Source organism: Manacus candei, unplaced genomic scaffold (genome assembly GCF_025592945.1).
Source record: "Manacus candei isolate 608988 ecotype Guabito, Panama unplaced genomic scaffold, ASM2559294v1 h1tg000023l, whole genome shotgun sequence".
NCBI classification, from domain to species: Eukaryota; Metazoa; Chordata; class Aves; order Passeriformes; family Pipridae; genus Manacus; species Manacus candei.
This window is the reverse complement of record NW_026138071.1, coordinates 4,155,399-4,175,199: the sequence shown is the minus strand read 5'-3', so window position 1 is coordinate 4,175,199 and position 19,801 is coordinate 4,155,399. Positions and strand designations below refer to the sequence as shown.

The 19,801-nt window shown below is 35.3% G+C and overlaps 1 protein-coding gene across 3 annotated transcripts in view; it reads left to right on the top strand.

Moving 5' to 3' along the window:
- Positions 1-19,801, top strand: part of PTPN4 (protein tyrosine phosphatase non-receptor type 4) — a 110,109-nt gene that overhangs the window by 75,397 nt on the left and 14,911 nt on the right. For all 3 annotated transcript variants that reach the window (XR_007904465.1, XM_051787011.1, XM_051787012.1), the window contains exons 14-22: positions 4,765-4,899; positions 6,165-6,323; positions 11,300-11,459; positions 14,403-14,486; positions 14,571-14,627; positions 15,980-16,136; positions 17,446-17,612; positions 19,055-19,145; positions 19,231-19,292. Coding sequence is in view for 2 of the 3 variants with exons in the window: in XM_051787011.1 (XP_051642971.1) it covers positions 4,765-4,899; positions 6,165-6,323; positions 11,300-11,459; positions 14,403-14,486; positions 14,571-14,627; positions 15,980-16,136; positions 17,446-17,612; positions 19,055-19,145; positions 19,231-19,292 (1,072 nt within the window). In the remaining variant the exon portion in view is untranslated. The remainder of the gene's footprint in view (positions 1-4,764; positions 4,900-6,164; positions 6,324-11,299; positions 11,460-14,402; positions 14,487-14,570; positions 14,628-15,979; positions 16,137-17,445; positions 17,613-19,054; positions 19,146-19,230; positions 19,293-19,801) is intronic.

The following is a 19,801-nucleotide window of genomic DNA, read 5'->3' as shown; positions in this document are numbered from 1 at the left end:
AGCTCCTGGAAGTTCTGCTAGGTGTTGGTTGCCTTTAGTTATGAAAAAAGGTACAGTCAGGTCTTTCGTTAGAATTAAGTGGACACATAAAACAAATTTAAATAATTGCTTTTATTATTATTATTATTACATCAGAAGATTTATTTAAGATCAACTAAAAGAAATATTTTCAGGGGTTTTTTGTGAAGTTATCCAGGTTTACACTCAGTTTTCTTAACAGTATCTAATTAGAACCTACTTTATTTGAGCAAATACTATCTAAGCAAACCTTTGAATCATTTCATGGTAAGAAAATAACTCTGAGAGGTCCACTGAGATGTTACTTGAGTGATCTGTTTTTTCTAAGTTGGGAAATGGTGATTGCCACAAGTAATGACCAGCTAGTCTGGCCTTTGTACACTGGAGCATAGATACAGAGCACAAGACATGGAAATAAAACTTCTTAACAGCCTTTTGAATAAAACAAGTAATTACAACCTACAGTCAGCAGGTTTAGCTTTAAAATTAGCTGAAGGATTTTTTTCCCAAATTTAAATTTAATTTTTAAAAATTGAATTATTACTGTAAAGGATATGTTCTGTAATAAATTTGATATATTATGTAGATGCTGTTTTCTTAATCTTCTTAATCTTTATGCAGCAGCATATTCAGCATTTGGAAGACTGTTGCTGCAGTTGTTTAGGTTTTGGACATTTTTTTTTATCATTTTCATTACAGCTGTTCTCTTGGCCTCATTTGTTGCAGGATATTCACAACCCACGAAACCCCATAAGAATTTCCAGAAACTTAATAGAAGTAGATAATAAGAGTAAAAAAGGTTCAATGAAGTAATGTATTGAGAGAATTCTTAAAGGGCTGCAAAATGCTCTATTTCTTTTGAGTTCCGCTGGTCCTCTCCGGGGCTGAGGGAAGGTGCTTTGGGCACATTGTGTGACAGGGAGTGGGTGTCAGTCACTTGTATTTGCAAACTCCTTATCATTAAGTTGCAATCTCTTGTTTCTCAAAGTTCAGTCTTGCTTCAACTATGCACTTATTCAGGTTATTTAAATAATTTGAGGTACTTTAAATTGCACATGTCATTTGTGATGTTCCTTGCAGATTTGTATATAGTGTCAGTCTCTTGGTCTGAAGCAGTAGTTGCCAGTTTTGCTGAGAAATGTGTTCCCTGTACTCCTTGTCAAAATAGAAAGCAAGGCTGTGGCTCCAGGTTATATTTCTTTTAGGGACAAAAATGATTTTAAAGATTCCCACCTGTATTCCCAAACAACACCCTTGTTCTCTCCCAGCTCCTCCAAGAGTTTAGCCCTTTAGCTGTGGGGTACCAAACATATTCTGTCTTCAAAAGCTTTTGTGTGCTGTAGCTGAGCTAATTATAATGTCGTGCATTTTTTTAGTTGCATTATGTAATTTCATCCCTACTACTCAGTTGTGGGGGGTGTTTTTTTATATTTGCTGTACTATTACAGCTCAGAAGACTGTTTTTGATTTGGGAGGCAGGTGAAGTTTCCCATTTCTGTCCCTACTCAAATAGATGAGACTACTTCCAACTTTTTTAGGAATGTCTCTGCATACACACCAAAAATTAAATCTGAAAATGCCTTATTCTGTTACCTGTCAGTTTCCTGTGCTGGGTGCAATAGAAGCATCCAGGCTGAGCAAAGGTAGAATTTAGAATTTCAACATTTATCAAAACATTTCAAAGTTTTTTAAATTTTACTTCCCCCCTCTCATGTCCTCAGCTGCACTCTGGCTTGAGAAAATTATTTTAAGGTTGTAAGAAATTAGTGATACAGGAGTAATTTTTAGGAATATTTCACAGCATATCTTAAATGTTAATAAAAAAATAACTTATTGTTAGATTTAGAAGTGTTGACAGGAGAACCAAAATCAAAAAACCACAGCAGTAAGAAGTTCAGTGCTGCAGTGTGGTAATTTTTTCTTTGAAATTTCTGCAAAGACAGGAAATTGAGGCAACAAACAAGAGTGGGTGGGACTCTGAGGTTAGAGCTGTTAATAAAATAATCAAAAGAAGCCTTTGCTAAGAAATGCTGCAGCTGTTTATCATGGTGGTAAGGTATTATTGCTGAAAGATCAGACTCTATCCACAGCAAAAGGTGAGTTTTATTGACATTGCATGTTGTAAGAGGGAAGAAGGTGATGCTTTGCTTATTTTAGAGTTGTGTTCGTTTGATGAGGAAGTTTGCATAAACGGGGTTACAAACTATGACTTAAGATACAAGTGGAGTTTTTGAAGCAGTCAAAAATGTAATTTTTGGGAAAACTTGGACTTTCCCCCCATTGTATATACTTCTGTGTAATTTATTACACAGAAGAAGGGAACGATGGTGCACTTTTACTGTTGTTGTACGTTAAAAAAAGAAAAGCTCATCACCAATGTTCCTGTATTCCACTTGTTGCTTTTACACTGAAGGTAAATAAGGTGCAGTAGTTATGTCTGTCAGAAAATCCTGTATCTGCAGTCCTGTACTTACCTAATTTAGCATTGGATGTATTATGGTCCTGTGCATTTTTCCCTTTCTTTGAATAGTAGAATCTACCTCTTGGCAGAGCTGGCTCTTGGTGCTGATCTGCTGGCTGCAAACCTGCTGTCAGGAGGGTCCAGCTAGTCATGGCTTTGATTAACAAAAGAATAGGGAAAGGATAGAACTAGACATACCTGTCAATTCTGCTGGTTTCTTCTGCTGGTTACCTGTTCAGAACTGCTCACATTTACGTGTTTGGGAAGCAAAATACCTACGTGGTTAGAGTTGCTCACATTTGAAGCAAATTACAGAAACTGGAGTGTTGGTTTAAGTGATGATATCAAGCTAATTACTTTTTGAATCAAATTAATACTCCCTAAATACCATGAAGCATGCTAAGAGACCGGATATATTTCTCTTGAGTAATTAAATAACTGATATTTTCTCTCAATATATTACTAGATTTTTTTCCTCAAGCGGAGTAACACCAGAAACAGTACTATTTAGGGTAGCCTATCTTACCTGTCTGAAGTTTGTCAGCTGTTATTTAGTAAGTCTTTAGAGCAGCAAAGCAGAATGTGATACGTGTTCAGAACTGCTTGGTGAGGTAAAGATAAAAATAAACCCTCCACACAGAGACCACCACTCCTTTAGTATCAAACAGTGTTGCCATCTTATGTATTTCTGCATGTGAAGGTAGATTATTCAATATAATGCTTGGCTGGTTATTGCTGTAGATGTTTTTGGTAATATTGAGGACAGTCTACTCAAGGTGATGGCTTGCACTGAGTTTTAAGTTCCATCAGAAGCAAAAATCTATATTGTAACCAAGTTTCTCATTTTCAGAAGATGTAATTTGTGTGCAAGTAGTTCCTCAATTTCTCAAAGTTCCTTCTTTCTGGAGTTGCACTTCCAGTAAATCAGTAAGGTGATAATGATGAAGATAAAGAACAGTTACCATGTGTCCCAAGGACAGTAAAGGCAGAAATTATTTTGTGATCTGGGTGTATGGAGCTATACTGCTGATACAGTAATACGTTTTCACCTCATTGTGCAAACCTAGAGAGTACGGTGACACAATATGAAGGCAAATGGAAATGAAATGCTGTAGTATCACTGGAGTATCACTGCTGAATCAATGCTGAAGTATCACTGGAACAAGAGAAGGTTGGGTAATGACAGAGGAGCAATTTGAACTATAGAGCACCATCAAAGTAGTAGAAGTAAAGTAAAAACCCACTAACACAAAATATACAGGACAAAAAAGACTTGTTTAAAAGTATTTTTTTTTTGTTAGCTGAAGAATTCCAGTTTAAAAAAAACAAACAACAAAAGTCTGGGTATGTTTAGTTGCAGGATGACTGAACCATCCATCCAATGCAACACTGAGAAAAAAAGCAACCGCAGCTCTTGGATGATTCATTAGATAATTTCCAGTATAAAAGAGAACTATAGTATTTCATGAGAGATTGCAAGTATGGTTTGATTTGTGCTTAAGAAATACGTGAAAGAAACAGCAGGAGATTGTAGGCATCCTAACATGACTGGAGAATGGGAAGCAAATGTTTCCTTAATTTCAAGAAAGGGCAACAAGTAAAAAATACAATTCCTTTTAAAACATTGGTGATAATAACCTTTAACCTGAAGGACATTTCTGGCACAAAACCAAATGAAATTCATTTACTCACAAGGAAGTTTATATAGTATTATTGTATCTGCCTTAAAAGTGACCAAACGTGTTCTGGAAGAAAGCACATGAGGAAATTCTTGATGTGTAAACAAAATTTGGTAGCTCGGTTGCCATGTTGGTGATTCCCCACTTTCAGTTCTTCAAAGTCTTTGGGAGTTTTTCTGGACTGATTTTTTCAGTGCTTTATTTTTCCTGAGATGGCTAAATAGTTGTGTTATCTAGAGGGGGTTTTTTGTTTGTTTTTGTTTTTCAGACCTCTCAATGATTATTCTGTTTGAGTCAGATTGTCTTTGAGGCATTAGAAGTTTAGTGAAGTTTAGTAAGTTCATATTCCATCTTGCCTGTCTCCCTCACAGCCTACCATAGTTTGTGGCTATTTCATTGGCATTCTTTTCAAAGTACAAAAAATGAAGTACAATAGACGGAGAAAATACAGAACTGCCTGTGTAAATATAGTGTTGAATTATTACATTTCCTTACATATTGTTTGGTTTCCTATGATTGAACATCAGTTGAATTGTGGTGAATTTTGTGTAATTTTGTTCTTACATCATGTAATTTTTGGTTAGTCATTTTACTTTCTTCTTCTAGATCCCCCAGTAAACCCTTGGCACGGAAATTAATGAGTGGGATGGACTGGGAAGTAATGAGTAGGAACTCACTGTCTGATGATAGGTTGGAAACACAGAGCCTGCCATCACGATCTCCACCTGGAACCCCAAATCAGTAAGTAGCACCAAATCTTCTCTTCCTAGAAGTAACTGTCTGCCTCTAATGTGAGTGACCTACTTGTGTAATAAAAGGATTGATGGAGACAAATAGCTTCAATAATTCTGTGCCGAGTGATTCTCTGGAACGTTTAGCTTCAGGTAAAAGAAATTATTTAGGGGTGAATTTTAGGTGCTTCTCAGTCAACCTAGAAAAAAAAATGTAAGATGTATCACACTAACCTAAACTTGAGAACTTAAGTTTTCTCAAGCACAACTAAAACTAAATTATTAATTTGGCTAAAAAAGACCCTGATAATAAAATCTGTGTGATATTTTAAAAATAATTGGTTTTGGTTTACTATCACTTCTTAAAACATTGGAGGAAATTACTTAATTGGACATTCTTGCAGGTTTATTCCTCTCAATTTTTCTGCATTTCCCTTTGATGTTCACTGTTCACATGATAGAGCTTTCTGTTTTATGTTTATAGCTAGTGAAAAAACATTCCTGATTTCTTTTGGAAGGTGACCAATTTTCTCAGTGTGCTGAAACTGGCTTAAGAATTGGTATTACCCAATTTTGTATTGCATAAACCAGAAAAATTGAAGATTCTATTGCAGCATGTTATTCACAAGATTATTATTGTAAATATCTGTAGCATTTAAAAATTGCTGAAAAAAATAGTAATAATGATACTTAAAGCATAACAAACTTAGTCATGCCTCTTTAAAAGTCTTTTGAGGTGCCTGTGTCACTGTGCTGGTTTTCAAATGGGAAAATTTTGTGTCACAGAAATGCTAACACTCTCAGTGTAAAGGTTATGATTCTTGTAGAAGAAGGTGCAGGGGATAAAATGTTCATCTTCAGGAATTCAGGTTGAGTTCTGACGCGAACAGAGCCAGGATTTGTCTTCTTGGGAATCCATTTTTCTTCTTGTTGACTGGACTGTCAGTCTGTTGGTTGGATCATATTCCTTTCGGGCTTCTTTAATTAAAAATAAATAAATTTTAAAAGTAGACATTTAGCATTTATTAAAATAATTTTTGAACACTTTCAGAACTAAAATTATGAAATATAACGTGTTGATCTGACAACATAATTGTTTCAGTGAAATCTTAATTAATTTAGTAACTTAATAATTTAATAAAAATATGTGTATGAACATGTGCTTACAATGAGAGGAAATAATTTTTTAAGCATTCTTTTCTAGTGGGTGGTGTCAGAAATGTGGATTAGCAGTAATATTCTTGTCATGTTGCACTGCTCTGCTTTCCCTCTTAGTCGCAACTCTGCCTTCACTCAAGAAGGAGCCCGGTTACGCCCCTCGTCAGTTGGACATTTAGTGGACCATGTAGTTCACACGTCCCCGAGTGAAGTATTTGTAAATCACAGATCTCCATCTTCCACCCAGGCCAACAGCATCATACTGGAAACATCACCGTAAGTCCTCTTCTTTCCATGCTGCTGTCTGGTAACATGCAGGGCTTCTGAAAATAAGTCCGAAATCTTGGCCTTTAAGAATTTACTGTTAAACGTTGGGGTCAGGGAGGGCCAGGCAATATAATAAAAGGTGGCTGTTGTTTAGGGAGTACTAGAATAGGTCTTGTTGTGAAAATTAAATGATGTGGAACTGAAGACCTATATCTGACATACTCCAAGTTCAGGATTTCAATACCCCCACCCACTCAATCTGTGGGTTTGCTGTAATTTGACCATCGGTGTCTGAATGTGGAAGCAAAAGTTGTTATTTTGATAGATTGAAGTCTGTTGTTTTGTGGTATAAGTCTAGAAGTGTTGCTTTTTGTTAAGGAACAGAAGTGTGAGCAAGCTTCACAAACTATTTAGCCAAGATACCTTTTTGACACCCCAGCAATTGGAGGTTGCTAGTATGTTTTGTATGTTGTTACAGAGCTTATCTTTATTTTTTTAAGATAGCAGTCACAAGCTTTTTTTCTTTTTTCCAATTATGCTGAATATTCTTGATACTGTAAGCTTATTATGCAATGGTGGGCAAAATAAAAACTATTACAATGTGTTAGGTTCAGAAGTAAGACAAACAAATATTGAGTTGTTCAAAGATTTGAAATGCTCAATAACTTGTGTCTAGAGTACAGATGAACTGGGGAAAAACAGATGCAATATACACCTTATTATCACTGTACCTTCTTAGTAGTAATGCCAGATGTGCCCTCATAATTTTGTATAAGCTCCTTTAGCAGGGAAATTGTGCAAATGGCTTCAGAACCATTTGAGACCTGTAAAATAGCACATACATAATCACATATTTGTAAACAAATGGTGTGTCTCAAGAAAAATGAATCTGGGAAGGTATTTAAACACGTTTTAAAACCTTACTTGGACTGTACTTTCAGTTTAATAGCTATGTGTAAGTTTGGAGAGGGAAATAGAATGCAAAATTTTTGAAGTTTTGTAAAATAGCACATGACACTTCATAATAGGATACAATAGTTATAATTTCACGCTCAGCTAGTTATTCAACTTTGAGGGTTATATAATAGCACTTTGACCTAATAATATAAAATCTCCTTTTTGGTGGGCTTTTTAACCTATTCACATCAAGGCACTCTCAAAACTGCAACACTTGTGAGTCTTTTCTCATATTAGAGTTGTTGTTCAAAGGCCACACAGGGTCAGGTTCCTTCTGTTCCAAAATTTCCAACTGAAGTCAGTTCATGAGAAACACTCAGTGAGTGGCAGTGATACAGTGAAATAAGCACAATTCTTAAATGTTCTCTTTATATATTCTTATGCCTTTACTCTTAAATTGTACAGACTTCCTGAGTGTTCTTAGGATTTGTTTATTTATTACCTGATTTCTTGTGTAAGTCACCATAGAAATGAGTCTTAAAAAGAGGGGAAGTGGTTTCGTACATTAGTTGTACAACTATGGCTGTTTTGTTTCATGATTTTGCACTTAAGCAGAAAAAGAATTGCTCTTCCATCACTAAGTTTTAGGGGGTTGTTTTTGCTTTTTTTTCCTTGTTGGAAGCTTAAAAGTGAAATTTAATCTCTCAGTATAGATATCTAGAATAAGAGATTTTTAAGAATGAGGACATTGACTGTCAAAAATATATGAACCCTATTAGGGTCTTCTGAAGGTTTCAGGTGATGTTACTGATTCAAGATTTGAGATTTATGAGGGGAAGTAGTAGACATGAAGTTCATATAAGCTATATAATTTTAAGTTATACTTTTCTACAGTCCAAAAAACGATTTCTTTAACAATTTGGTCTTTCTGAGTGAAAAGATTTGGGGAGTCCGTCTGCTAATTTGTAGGACATTTTTATTTATTGGCCAAAATTACATATGTAAGAAAGTCCGAGGGGCTAACCTGATAGGCAATAGGTTTAGTCATCTTTTTGAGTTTGGAGTCAACATAGCAAAAGAAATTACAGTTTCTGTGCAGTTCAGAAGTATATTATAGCTTAGCTAATATAAGCTTTAATTGCACATCTTTTCTTCATTTCATATGCTATTCAAAACTAAATTGAGAGATTCGTGCTTGTAGTTCCCCGAGGTAATTATAACCTTAAATTGACAAGCACGTGATAAGTGTTTAATTTAATAAATTTATGCGGGTGTGTATGAAACCTTTGCTAAATATATTAAAAAGATCAGACCGGATATCTGTAACAAAAATACCCAAAGCTTGTCAGTGCCAGGGTTGTGTGTTATTGTATTATTATGTAAATTGCTGAATTCAGTAACAGAGAACTGCTTTGCCTGCAAAATAGGCTGCTTTCACTGCCATTGTCTGAGTATTCATAAGGAAATTCAAAGCTGACTGGGCAAATATAAAGCAGTGAAGTTTTTGCCCAAGGCTTGATTGTTAGTTCTCACAATTCATTATGCTAATATATTACAGTACTTCCATCACTGCTTGCAAAATGCCCATTTAAGTAACTTTTCAAATCTTTTCTGTAAGTTTGTATGTTTGATAGGAATTTATTTGTGTTTGTTGACATATATGTACAGACATCTAATCAAACATAAGATCCATCCTTTACTTTTATCGGAATCACTTCTTTTGTGCTTCTACTTGTGTTTTCTATTCCTGTTTTTATTCAGTTTAAAACTCTCAGGAGTAATTGTTTGCAGGAAAATACATAACTATGTTGCCCTTTACTTAAAAGACTGAATAATCTGTACTGGCCAGACATGAATGAATGAATACACAGGCAGCTAAAAATCTCTGGGTGACCTTTGTAAGTCGATGTCTAAGTAGTTTATAGCTGCCTTGAGGATTTGTTTTGCAAATGTTGACAATCATCATATTTTTCTCTCCACAAAATTGAATTCAGAAAAGCTACTTATCCTGAAAAATAAAATGTACTCTTTTTGTCTGTTACTTGCAGTGAAAAGTGTTAAGAAATATTTTTTTTTCTTCCCTAGTGTGTTTTGAACATGACGTTTTTGAGACATTAGACTGAATAATTAGTACTTTCTTTTTTCGTTTAACACTTAAGGAAAAAATATTTTCTGAAAGTTGAAATTAAGCAAAAAATGAGAAAAATAGTTAAGATCTTTTCAAATGTGCTGTTTTCATACACTGACAAAAAATGTTAACAGTTTTGTTTTCTGAGAATATTGACTAATTTTGTTTAAACTGAAACAGAAAATGTGTGGTCTTTCAAAGTGAAGTGTTCTATTTCCCATTTTTCATGCTTTTTGAAAGAGGTTCATCCTTTTTTTTGAAATAACTGTAGCCAGTTTTGCTCAATTTTTTTGTTTTTATTTTAAAATGTGCTTGGGAACTGCCTTTCTTGAATTGTGTAGAGACAAATTACATGGTATGGAATTTGATACGTGACTTAGACTTTCTAACTTGCAGCAACTTGAAATGTTGTGCAGTCTCATACTGAGAGTCTTGCCCTGCTAAGAGTTCACTGAGGCGAGACCAGTGAGTACAGTAGGGCTGCTCAGTGGTTACCTGTGCTTTGGAGGGAGTTGTGCAATGAGTTACCTCTGCAGCTTCCTCAGAACGAGAGGGGCCGTGTCCTGCTTTTGCTCTGGGAGTGTCCCTCTGTCCCCGCATGGTGGTCAACCCTGTGATGAACAATTCACCTTTAACCAGCAGAGAACCCAGGCTTGTCCAAAAAGTGAGTGATTTTTTGGTTGCTTGGTGTGAGCTGCCTTAGCCAAGGGAGGAGCACCAGTTCTTCAAGGAAGCGGCCATGGGTGTGTGGGTGGAAAAACAGAGGCACCCATTTTTGGTGGTAGCATTTTCTTTAGATTTAGCTGTAACCTGTAACTTCATTCTCAGTGGTTTATGGGTTTCCCACTAGTATCAGTGGGCTGTTGGTTTAAGTTCTTAAATTATTTAATAGCACCTTTTATTGGGGTAGAAGGCATGTGTCCTTGCTGGTATTTAGAAACTGGCACTCAAACCAAGTTAATGGGAACTATGAGGTAGCTGCCCTTTTGGGCCTTTTCAAATGTTCTTAATTCTTAAATATAAATCTGTATAATGAAAGATGAATCATATATTTATGTAATACAAATTATACATTTAAGCTTTTATTCCAAAAGGACTAGTAAAGGAAATTCTCCATATTATACAAAAAACACAGTGAACATTTTTATTAATCTAGAATAGAGTGCTTGCAGATCTAAATCAGAAGTAGAACTTTCTGCTATTTCACTTCAGTAATGGTGTTGTAATTCAACTAAGAACTGCATGCAATTAATGCCATTTTTACTAGTGTTTCAAAGCTGCATGTTTCAAAGGGTAATGTGTTCAAGAGGGAGAATAGACCGGAGTTCTCTTACAATGTATCCATATACTTTTAAATTGAAAAATTAAAAGATAACACTGTCATCTCCAACGGGCTTTTCCAATAAATACAGGGGTGCAGTTGAGTTATGTTCAACTTGGCCTCCTGGTTTTTCCTATTTTTAAGATCAATAGCCAAAAAGTACTGTGGTAGCACTGTATTATGCTCCCTGTGTCCGTTTATGATTTAAATTGCAGGCATTAATTTGAGATGCAAACTATTTGATTTTATTACTGAGGAAAACATATTAAGTGACATATCAATTTGAGAAGTTTTTTTTAGCATGTGTGCAAGGTATAAATACAGTGATTTTTATAATATTCCAGTATAAACTGGGTTAAATATTAAGTGGCTTAAGCATGTTAAAACCTTTTTTAAAAAAGTCATGGGTAAAAGATTAACTTGTTGGTTCTGTGTACAGTTGCTTGTCAAGAAAAAAGCAATAACATGTCCAAACATACACTTCCAATATATTCTGTCAGACTACATTTTTGAGATTCTAAAAATACACATCTCTCAAACTCTTGAGCTTCTTCTAACATTTTTGGTTTATTTGGAACCGTGAAAGAACTGTCAATATTTCATGATTGTTCCACTTCATACTTCTATTTTGGTATTTAGATCTCAAGAGACTCCTATAGATGGGCAGCCTCCTGCGTTACCACCCAAACAATTTAAAAAGAACAGTTGGAACCAAATTCATCATTCACACTCACAGCAAGAACTGGATAACCATATTAATGAAACATTTGATGTTCCTGCATCACCAGAAAAATCCACAGTAAGTTTTTGAAGCCATTTGAACAATTCTGCTTTTAATCAGAATGATAGTCCTGTTTTCCATGAGCTTGGTTCTGATGCATTTCAGAGAGTTGCTGTGTTTGTGCATTACCTTGCAGCATTTTCATTAAACATACTGTCCCTTCTAGCTCCTGCTGGTTTTTCCAACTGCTGGAGTCAGTTGTCAGTTGCCAGCAAATCACTACGCTGGGATGGTTTTGCAAACATTTTGAGCATTAGATTTTAAGCAGATGCAGAAATTTCTACGTAACCTCTTCTTTGAAAACTTGTTTGCCATCAGTTTTAAAGAAGGCGTTGCAGACACTGCCACTGGTATTTAATCTAGGTTTTACCAAAAAAACTAAACCTGAAAATGCCTACCAGCTTCTGGAGTGGTTTTATCAGGAGCAGCTTCTTGGTTCTGTGGTTGCATTTCTTATCAGAATTTCCAAGAAAGAGACTCTGGCAAGAGGCTTGTGACAACAAATGTCAAAACATGAGCAAACATTCTTTTCCCACATTTAAGCACGTCGAGATGAGTAAGCTTAGTCAGTTGATTATTATCTGACTGAGGTGAGATCTCACTGACCATTTTTGTGATTTTTTTTTTTGTCCTTCCAGAAGTTTTCCAATGGTTCCTGGTTTTATACTGATGTGGGACAAGAAATGTTTTGCAGGATGGGAAAACTCTTTAACATCCAGATACAGTAGCAATACTGTGTAAACAGTTTTGTCAACCTCAGGTTTTCAAAATTATGAGTTAATTCCCCAAATTGATATTTAGAAATGCCTTTAGTTTGTTTGCATTTTGAACTGTAAGCCTAGAGTATTCTCTCAGGCCTTATAAAAAAGTTAAGATTCCCATAAAACCCCTCTTTAATTTCATAGCTGGGGTTTTATTAAAAGACCCAAAAGCAAAACTTTTAAGATTTTGAGCATTTGAGGGATGTTGTAAAAATTTTTGTTTTAATTAAATAATGAAACAGGGTTTGTAACAGTTTTGTCTTCAGCCAGTGCTTACCTGAGTCTATTAAATACGACTTGGAATTATAACACTACTTTAGTCATCAAGTTTTTCTGCCCTGTATTCAGTTATTTTACCAAATTGACAAAAATAACTTTCAGTTGTTTTTTTAACTCCTTTTTGTTCTGAAAAACCAACACAGCTGTGTGAGAATGAGATTCTTTTTTCTCTGTGCATTGTCAGTGTGATTGTTTGCTGTGCTCCAATTTATGCTGCCTCACTTAAGGCAGTGCACTGTTGTAATTGAAGATCTAATTTGGTCTGCTGATGACTTTTTATTTTGGGGATTAGAGAAGAAGGAACACGGCATAACTGAAATTTTGTGGAAGTGGAAGTTTAGGATTTGGAATGTGGTTTTGCTTCAAAGTTGCTTTTCTGACCAGAATTCAGGTTCCTGCACCACTGGAGTCTTCTGCTCCATCTCAAATATGTTGAAGAAAACTTCTCATCATTTTGACTTCATGTAGCTGTGGAATTTCCTTTGTCCGTTTTACGTACGGAGAGTCTGTTTAGAAAGGTAGTAGGACAGGTGTGGGAGTGACAACTTTTTACTCCATCTGTAGTCCCCAAGTATCCAGTCTGAGAATGTCAGAAGTATTTGAAAACAGGTGTGGCCAAAAGTCCCTTCAGTCAAACAGGTTAATGATGATATACAGTGCTCTTTTTGCATTTTTCATTACAAACAGTGGCTCAAAAGAGCCTGTTAAAGCAGGAAATTCATATTTCCTTTCTGTCTGGGGAGTGCAATGGCATAGAAGCTGCCAAACACTGCAGGTGAGCATGTTCATTCTGTCTGATCTCTCATGCCAATGAGCACAGGCTGAAATGATTGGCACATGATCAGGCTTCCTAAGCACCCTTACTTCTCATTAACGTATCTTATGCTGTTACTTTCCTCTCCTTCCCCAAATTTTTCAACTTTTCGTTACTATGAATGTGTTTGAGGGATTTTTTGTTTTAACCAAGAACAAGAACTTAGAAAACCTGGAGCTGAGTTAACTTTTAATGAGCCAAGTTGTGCAGACTTGTTTAACCTATTGAACCTGCAGATCTGAAACTTTCTTACATTTAAAAATGTTCTCTTTAATAAGTTCTGGGTGTTTTTTTTTTCTTTTTTCCCAGTATGAGTTTTCTACTTTGGCTATAATTGGAAACATTGAAAACTTCCATGAAACAGATTTCTTCAATACTGTGCATTCTCACTGTAGAAATTATAAATATTAGCTAATGTTGAATCTGTGAAGTAAATATTGATGGGAACAAACTACAAATCACTGCAATGGCACTAAATTATGTCTTACAGATTAAAAAAGTATCTAGTGTTCCTCAGCTTAGTGGTAGTTCCTTTAACAGTGTTGTTGTGATCCGAATAAAACCCAGAAGAAAGCATCTAAAGTTGTCAGAGTTGAATCAGTGCACAGCATGTGTCACAGTTCATACTCCACTACCTTGGAAATGGAATAAGGGAAACGGAACCAAGATTTTGTTGCCAAACTTGCCCTTGCTTACTACTGGCATATTAGTGTTAAAAGAAAAAAAGGGACACCTTCAGTTATTTTTCATTATATTACATTTTTATTGCAGCTCTTCACTGTAGTCATAATTAAAACAAATTTAAAGAGTTTCAGTTTAGTAAGCTGGTTTTTTTAAGACTATTTGAAGCCATTTAGTCTTTTATAATCCTGTTTCTTACTTTGAGTATGCTTTGACAGAACACACCTTTAACTTAGTTATGTCCAAGACTCTGAAATCTTTCCCTTTTCTGCAAAACTCAAGATGTTTGTACTATTACTTGATGTTTTCTCAAGTGTACAAGAGCAATTATTTGATGAGGAAACTGCAGAATTATTAGATACAATATCCTCAAAGTCTACCTGTGAACAAAATAGATGTTAATGTAATATCATTTTTGTTTACTAGCCCAATGGTGGTGTCCCCCATGACAATCTTGTTATGATCAGAATGAAACCAGACGAAAATGGAAGGTTTGGCTTCAATGTAAAGGTAACAGTACATCGTTCCCTTCGTGTTTATTAAGGTTATTTTTTTACATTCATGATCTGTTACTAATTAAATTTGTTTTTAAAGGGTGGATATGATCAGAAGATGCCGGTTATAGTGTCCAGGGTAGCTCCAGGAACACCTGTAAGTTGTCAAAAAGCAAACTTGGTAGCAATAACTGTGTATCTTGAAGGATGTATTAAAAATGCTAAATTATTTCATAGCTGCCTATGAAAATTTTCTTTTGCTATAACATTATCATAACAAAGCAAATTATGTGCAGTAAGAATTTGATGGGGCTGCTTAACATACTTTTAAAGTTCTTCAATCCTCAAAAGTAATTTTTTCCTACTGAAACAAAGTTTAATTTCTGGCAATTATGGGGCATTACAGATGCTCAGTATGCACTATTTCTTGAGCTGTGTCATCCTAAAAATAAATTTACTTTATTACTTTTTTAAATATAGACATTCAGTAATTTCACATAAATTATATATTGAAAGAGTGTTAAAAATAACTAAAATAGCAAATCTCTTACTTTAGTGACAGATGTAACCGAGTAAAGCCAAGATGTAGATTAAAATCAGACATCATGAATCATTCATCAGGTCTGATTGTCTGTTGTTACTGATGTTTAGTGACTATCAATAGTGTCTTCAAAGTAGGCACAATATTTTGTCAGTTTATTGCCAGAAATACTGACCTGGTATTTGACTGATTGGAGTCAGCTCTGTTTATATCTTTTAGAGTAAGAGTAGAGTGAACCATTTATTTGTTAACATTTAAGAAGTACAACTTTCTCGCTTTATTTTTTTTGACTATTTGAAACTATTGAAATGTTTGCCGAAATCATTGTTCTCGTTCCTGTTATTATCCCTGAAATATTTCTTAACATGAATAATTTTGGCTTTAAACATTCACCCTGTAGAGAGAAGATATTTGGTAATGGCCTGTGCTCTTTCTTTTCTGCAACAGTGTTTAGACTGTGATTACAATAACAATTTTTATGACCTGATTCCCCTCTGTGGGATTACTGGGAGTTGTGCATTGTCTTCAGTCCTTGCCTTACTCTTGCGATTACCACTGTGATATTTTACACCTGAAGCATTTAAGCCTGTGAAATTGATGTGGACAAGGTTTTGTTTGCCATGTTACTCCCTTCCCTTCAAAGATAAGAACATTCTGGTCTTTAAGTGCCTACACGAAGTGTGATTCAAACAGAGGAGCTTTCAGCCGAGGAGTAGAGTAACAGCTGCTGAAAGATGTGTTACAATGACAGTCATCTGCCAGCTGCAAATGGGTTTGTTCATGTGAATGGCACTGCCTATGTATTGTGTAACATGTTTGTCATTTGAATACAGAGCAGCAAACCATGGGAACTAGGCTGTTAGGGTTCAGGACCCCAAGTATAGTTACTTGGAGTTGTTACTTTAATGTTATAAACTGGTAATGGCTTGTGTTACAGATGGTTTGGGTTTATTCCCTCCTCCTTGCAGGCTGATCTCTGTGTCCCTCGTTTGAATGAAGGCGACCAGGTTGTACTGATTAACGGCAGGGATATAGCAGAACATACCCATGATCAAGTTGTAATGTTTATTAAAGCGAGCTGTGAGAGACACTCAGGGGAACTTGTGCTCCTAGTTAGACCCAATGGTAAGTAGTTTGTACATCATCATAAAAAAAGAATCCACACCTTGCTCTCATTTCCTAACCTCCATTTTGTGTCTGGGATGGAATGCTTAGCGTGTAAGAAAGAACTGCTGTCCTTGAAAAGAAATTGCATCAATACAGTGTATTGATCCCATGCTCTAAGGAGCTGTGTGTAGGTAAGTGTTGAAAACTAATCAAAAAGTCAGACATCAAATATTTCTAACAGAGAGCTAATTTAAATTTTGTTCTCACTCTCATAGATAAAAATGTCCAGGAAGCTATATGGATATTGAATGTATTTCATAAGGTTATTGTTATTCCCTTAAGGAAAATAAAAACCAAGCTCAAACAAACAAAAAACCCCTCACCAAATATTCAGTGTTTGGATGACTTTGGAGGTCAATATATGCAAAATCCTTCCATACTTTTTTAAAATAATGCAAAACCAGTGGTAACATTTCTACCTGAGGAGGCTTAATAGAAGTGGTAAAATGCAGTCTAAATAAAAGCTTGCACAATATATTCACAAAATACACTGTTGGACCATACCCAGCAGATGGGCACTGGATTTAATTCTGCTGCACATCCCAATTATAGTACAGTTGGAGAGGAAAAAGCAAAATGAGAGACAGTGATGTTTAATTGGAGTAGTTGAAATTACTTCAGCAGAATACCTCAGCCAACTCATCAAAAAAATTGCTTTTATTCACTTATTTGCACTCCCCACTTACTTGTACTCTCATTCTGTGTGTAAGTTCTCTTGCAGCTTTTGCGTGCTTACTTTCTTTCTCAGATAAAATTACTAACTTTGTTTGCAAATTTACTAAAACAGTTGCCCCTTGTGTGTTGATTAAGTTCAGATTAAAGCATGTGAGTTATAGAAGTGAGGAGTTACCAGTGTCCTCCTTTGTGGTCATGGGATATAATTTAAAAACAGGCTTTCGAACAGTGTGTGTCTCTGTTCATGTAATAGAAGATGCATATTGTTTCTGATGTGAGACTGAGATTAGGGATTTATATCAGAAAAGGCAGGGGCATAACGTTAGTTTTGATCAAAATTTTAGTTGTCAGTGATGTGCTTTCACTTAAAATTACTACTAAACCAAGAAAATAGTTTTATCATGAATTATAATGATCAGCAAAGGCTCTTTGTCCTTACTCATTGGGACTAAAATCAGTCTGCTAATAAATGTGGATTTTTCTACAGGAGGAACATTTGGGCATTTTGCTTTTTTAAATAAATTACTTAGAGCTAATGTTACTTGTCAAACAGTATGTTCAGTCAGAGCATTCATACCTTTGCTTGTTCTAGCTGTCTATGATGTTGTGGAAGAGAAGCTGGAGAGCGAGCCTGACTTCCAGTACATCCCTGAGAAATCTCCACTCGATGGTGTCCATCAGGACGATAATGCTCTGAGGGAATCCATGATTCAGTTAGCAGAGGGGCTTATCACTGGAACTGTCTTGGCTCAGTTTGATGTGAGTACTCTGTTGCCTGTACCTGTGTGCAAGTTCCAAGTCTCTTGGAATAGTAATTATTTTAAACAGAGCAGATTTCAGTTAAATTTCAGTAGTGTCAGCATCTTTTAGGAAAACAATTGTCTTACACTCTCAAAGAGAAAAATAACCAAAGAAAAAATCTATCCTGTATTGTATGTGCAAACTTACAAATACCTAATACCAGTTTTTAGTGTTATGAATAGCTTTATCAATTACTTACACTTTTTGTGGTTATCAGGAACATGGTAATAAAATACTTTCACTGAGATAAAGACTGAAGAATGTCTACCAAAATATGTGTTCTGTACTCAGACTTTTACTGCCTATCTAAGTTGCTGTAGGAACTGAATGACACTTGAGCTGTTGACATTTTATGAACATTCATAATGAGGGAAGGTAAAATAACCAGTGGAAAATACAACCCTAATCTTAAGGGTTGATGTAACTATGTCTTTTATAAATAGTTGGGTTTTAATGACTTATTTCAGGACAGTAGTGCACTTCCTGTGGGACCCTAAAAGGCTGATTGCCATAGTCTTTCTTTGGCACCAACTTGTGCCTTGGAGATAGTCCATCTTTAATGCATGAGATCAAGTGACCTAAAGCAGGAAAGCAGGTTTGTAAAACACAGCAGTGTGAATTCTGTGAATTCCTCACCAAATGGAGACCTAACATTTTATTATGCAACATATATCTATAAAATATATTTATATTAAGAGCTGTGGTAAAATTTACTTTTATATATAGAAAGAACAGATTTTTTCAAAGGTATTTAAAATTCTCCTTAAACATACATTTTCAGTCTCCCTAGCAGGTTGAGAAGTTTTTGAAGTGCTTTTTATTGAACCTGGATCATTTCACTGATATTGTTTGTAGCACAAGGGTTGTGGCAGTGCATGACTAAAGCATGAGAGGGCAAGAACCTCTGAAAGGAGATTTTGTGCAGGAAAAGCATGGGGTAACCCAGGATTTGCTCTACAGTTCTTGAAATATAGAAGGATATCCTGGGGGAGGCAAAACCCAAGTTAGACAACTGCCATGTGGGCAGATGCCTATAACACAGCACAATCTACTTGCCCCAAATTACCAAGTGGAATGTCATTATCAGTCAATTCCCTTACCAGTACACAATATTATTTTTTCTCTGGATTGGTGTTCTTATGGAAACTTGAAATTTACTGTTCAGTTTGTCTTTAAGCAACTTGTGGCTACATCTTGATCATTTTCAGTGATCCCACAGCATAACTAAATTTGTAATGCTTTCTTTTTAAAAGTATTTTAGTGTTAGTTGAAGCTACTGTTACTTAGTAGTTTATGTTCTAATAAGTACCTGGTTTTAGAAAAAAATTCTCTTTAGGCAAATATTATAATAATGGGTCTATTGCATCTGTGATGTTCTGACCATCAGTTTTGTCTTTTAGCAATTGTATAGGAAAAAGCCTGGAATGACAATGTCTTGTGCCAGATTACCTCAAAACATTTCCAAAAATAGATACAGAGACATTTCGCCTTGTAAGTATGTTTGTTCGTGTATGTGCTCTAAAAGTATTTTGCTGTGGTTGGTAATTAAGTAACGGATTTCTAAAACTTTTTTCAGATGATGCTACACGGGTTATTTTAAAGAGTAATGAAGATTACATCAATGCAAATTATATAAACGTGAGTAGTATTTTTCAAAAGCACTTCTGACAATAATTTTGCAGTTTTCCATTGAAAAAGTTCATTAAATAATTCCTTTTTTCCTTCATAAATCTAGTTCAGCCTAGAATGGCTGCTAAACCTGTAAGTCAAATGGTTTGAAATTTTATTGTAGGTATAGTTACTTCCTAATGTTTTGTGGCAGATGTTTTCATAAGTACTAAAGTCTAGCCCTGCATTCGAATGTGAAAAAATGTTTACAGAAACCCCCTCTAGAGGAATTAGTTCTTCTTTACTGATTACATTTGTGACAGTAGTGTTCAACATCAGTAAAGTCTAATCTGGCAGCACTTTCTTTTGCATCTGTTTTTTTCATTGTTAGTAACAACAAAATTACAGCTACTTATTTTACAGAAATTAAATTTTGAGATCAATGTTTTAAAAGCTAGTGTCAAAACCCCACGGAGTAAGAAATGCTTGCACCTGAATTATTTGCCAACTGCTCTGTCATTTCTGTTTTCAACCACTGA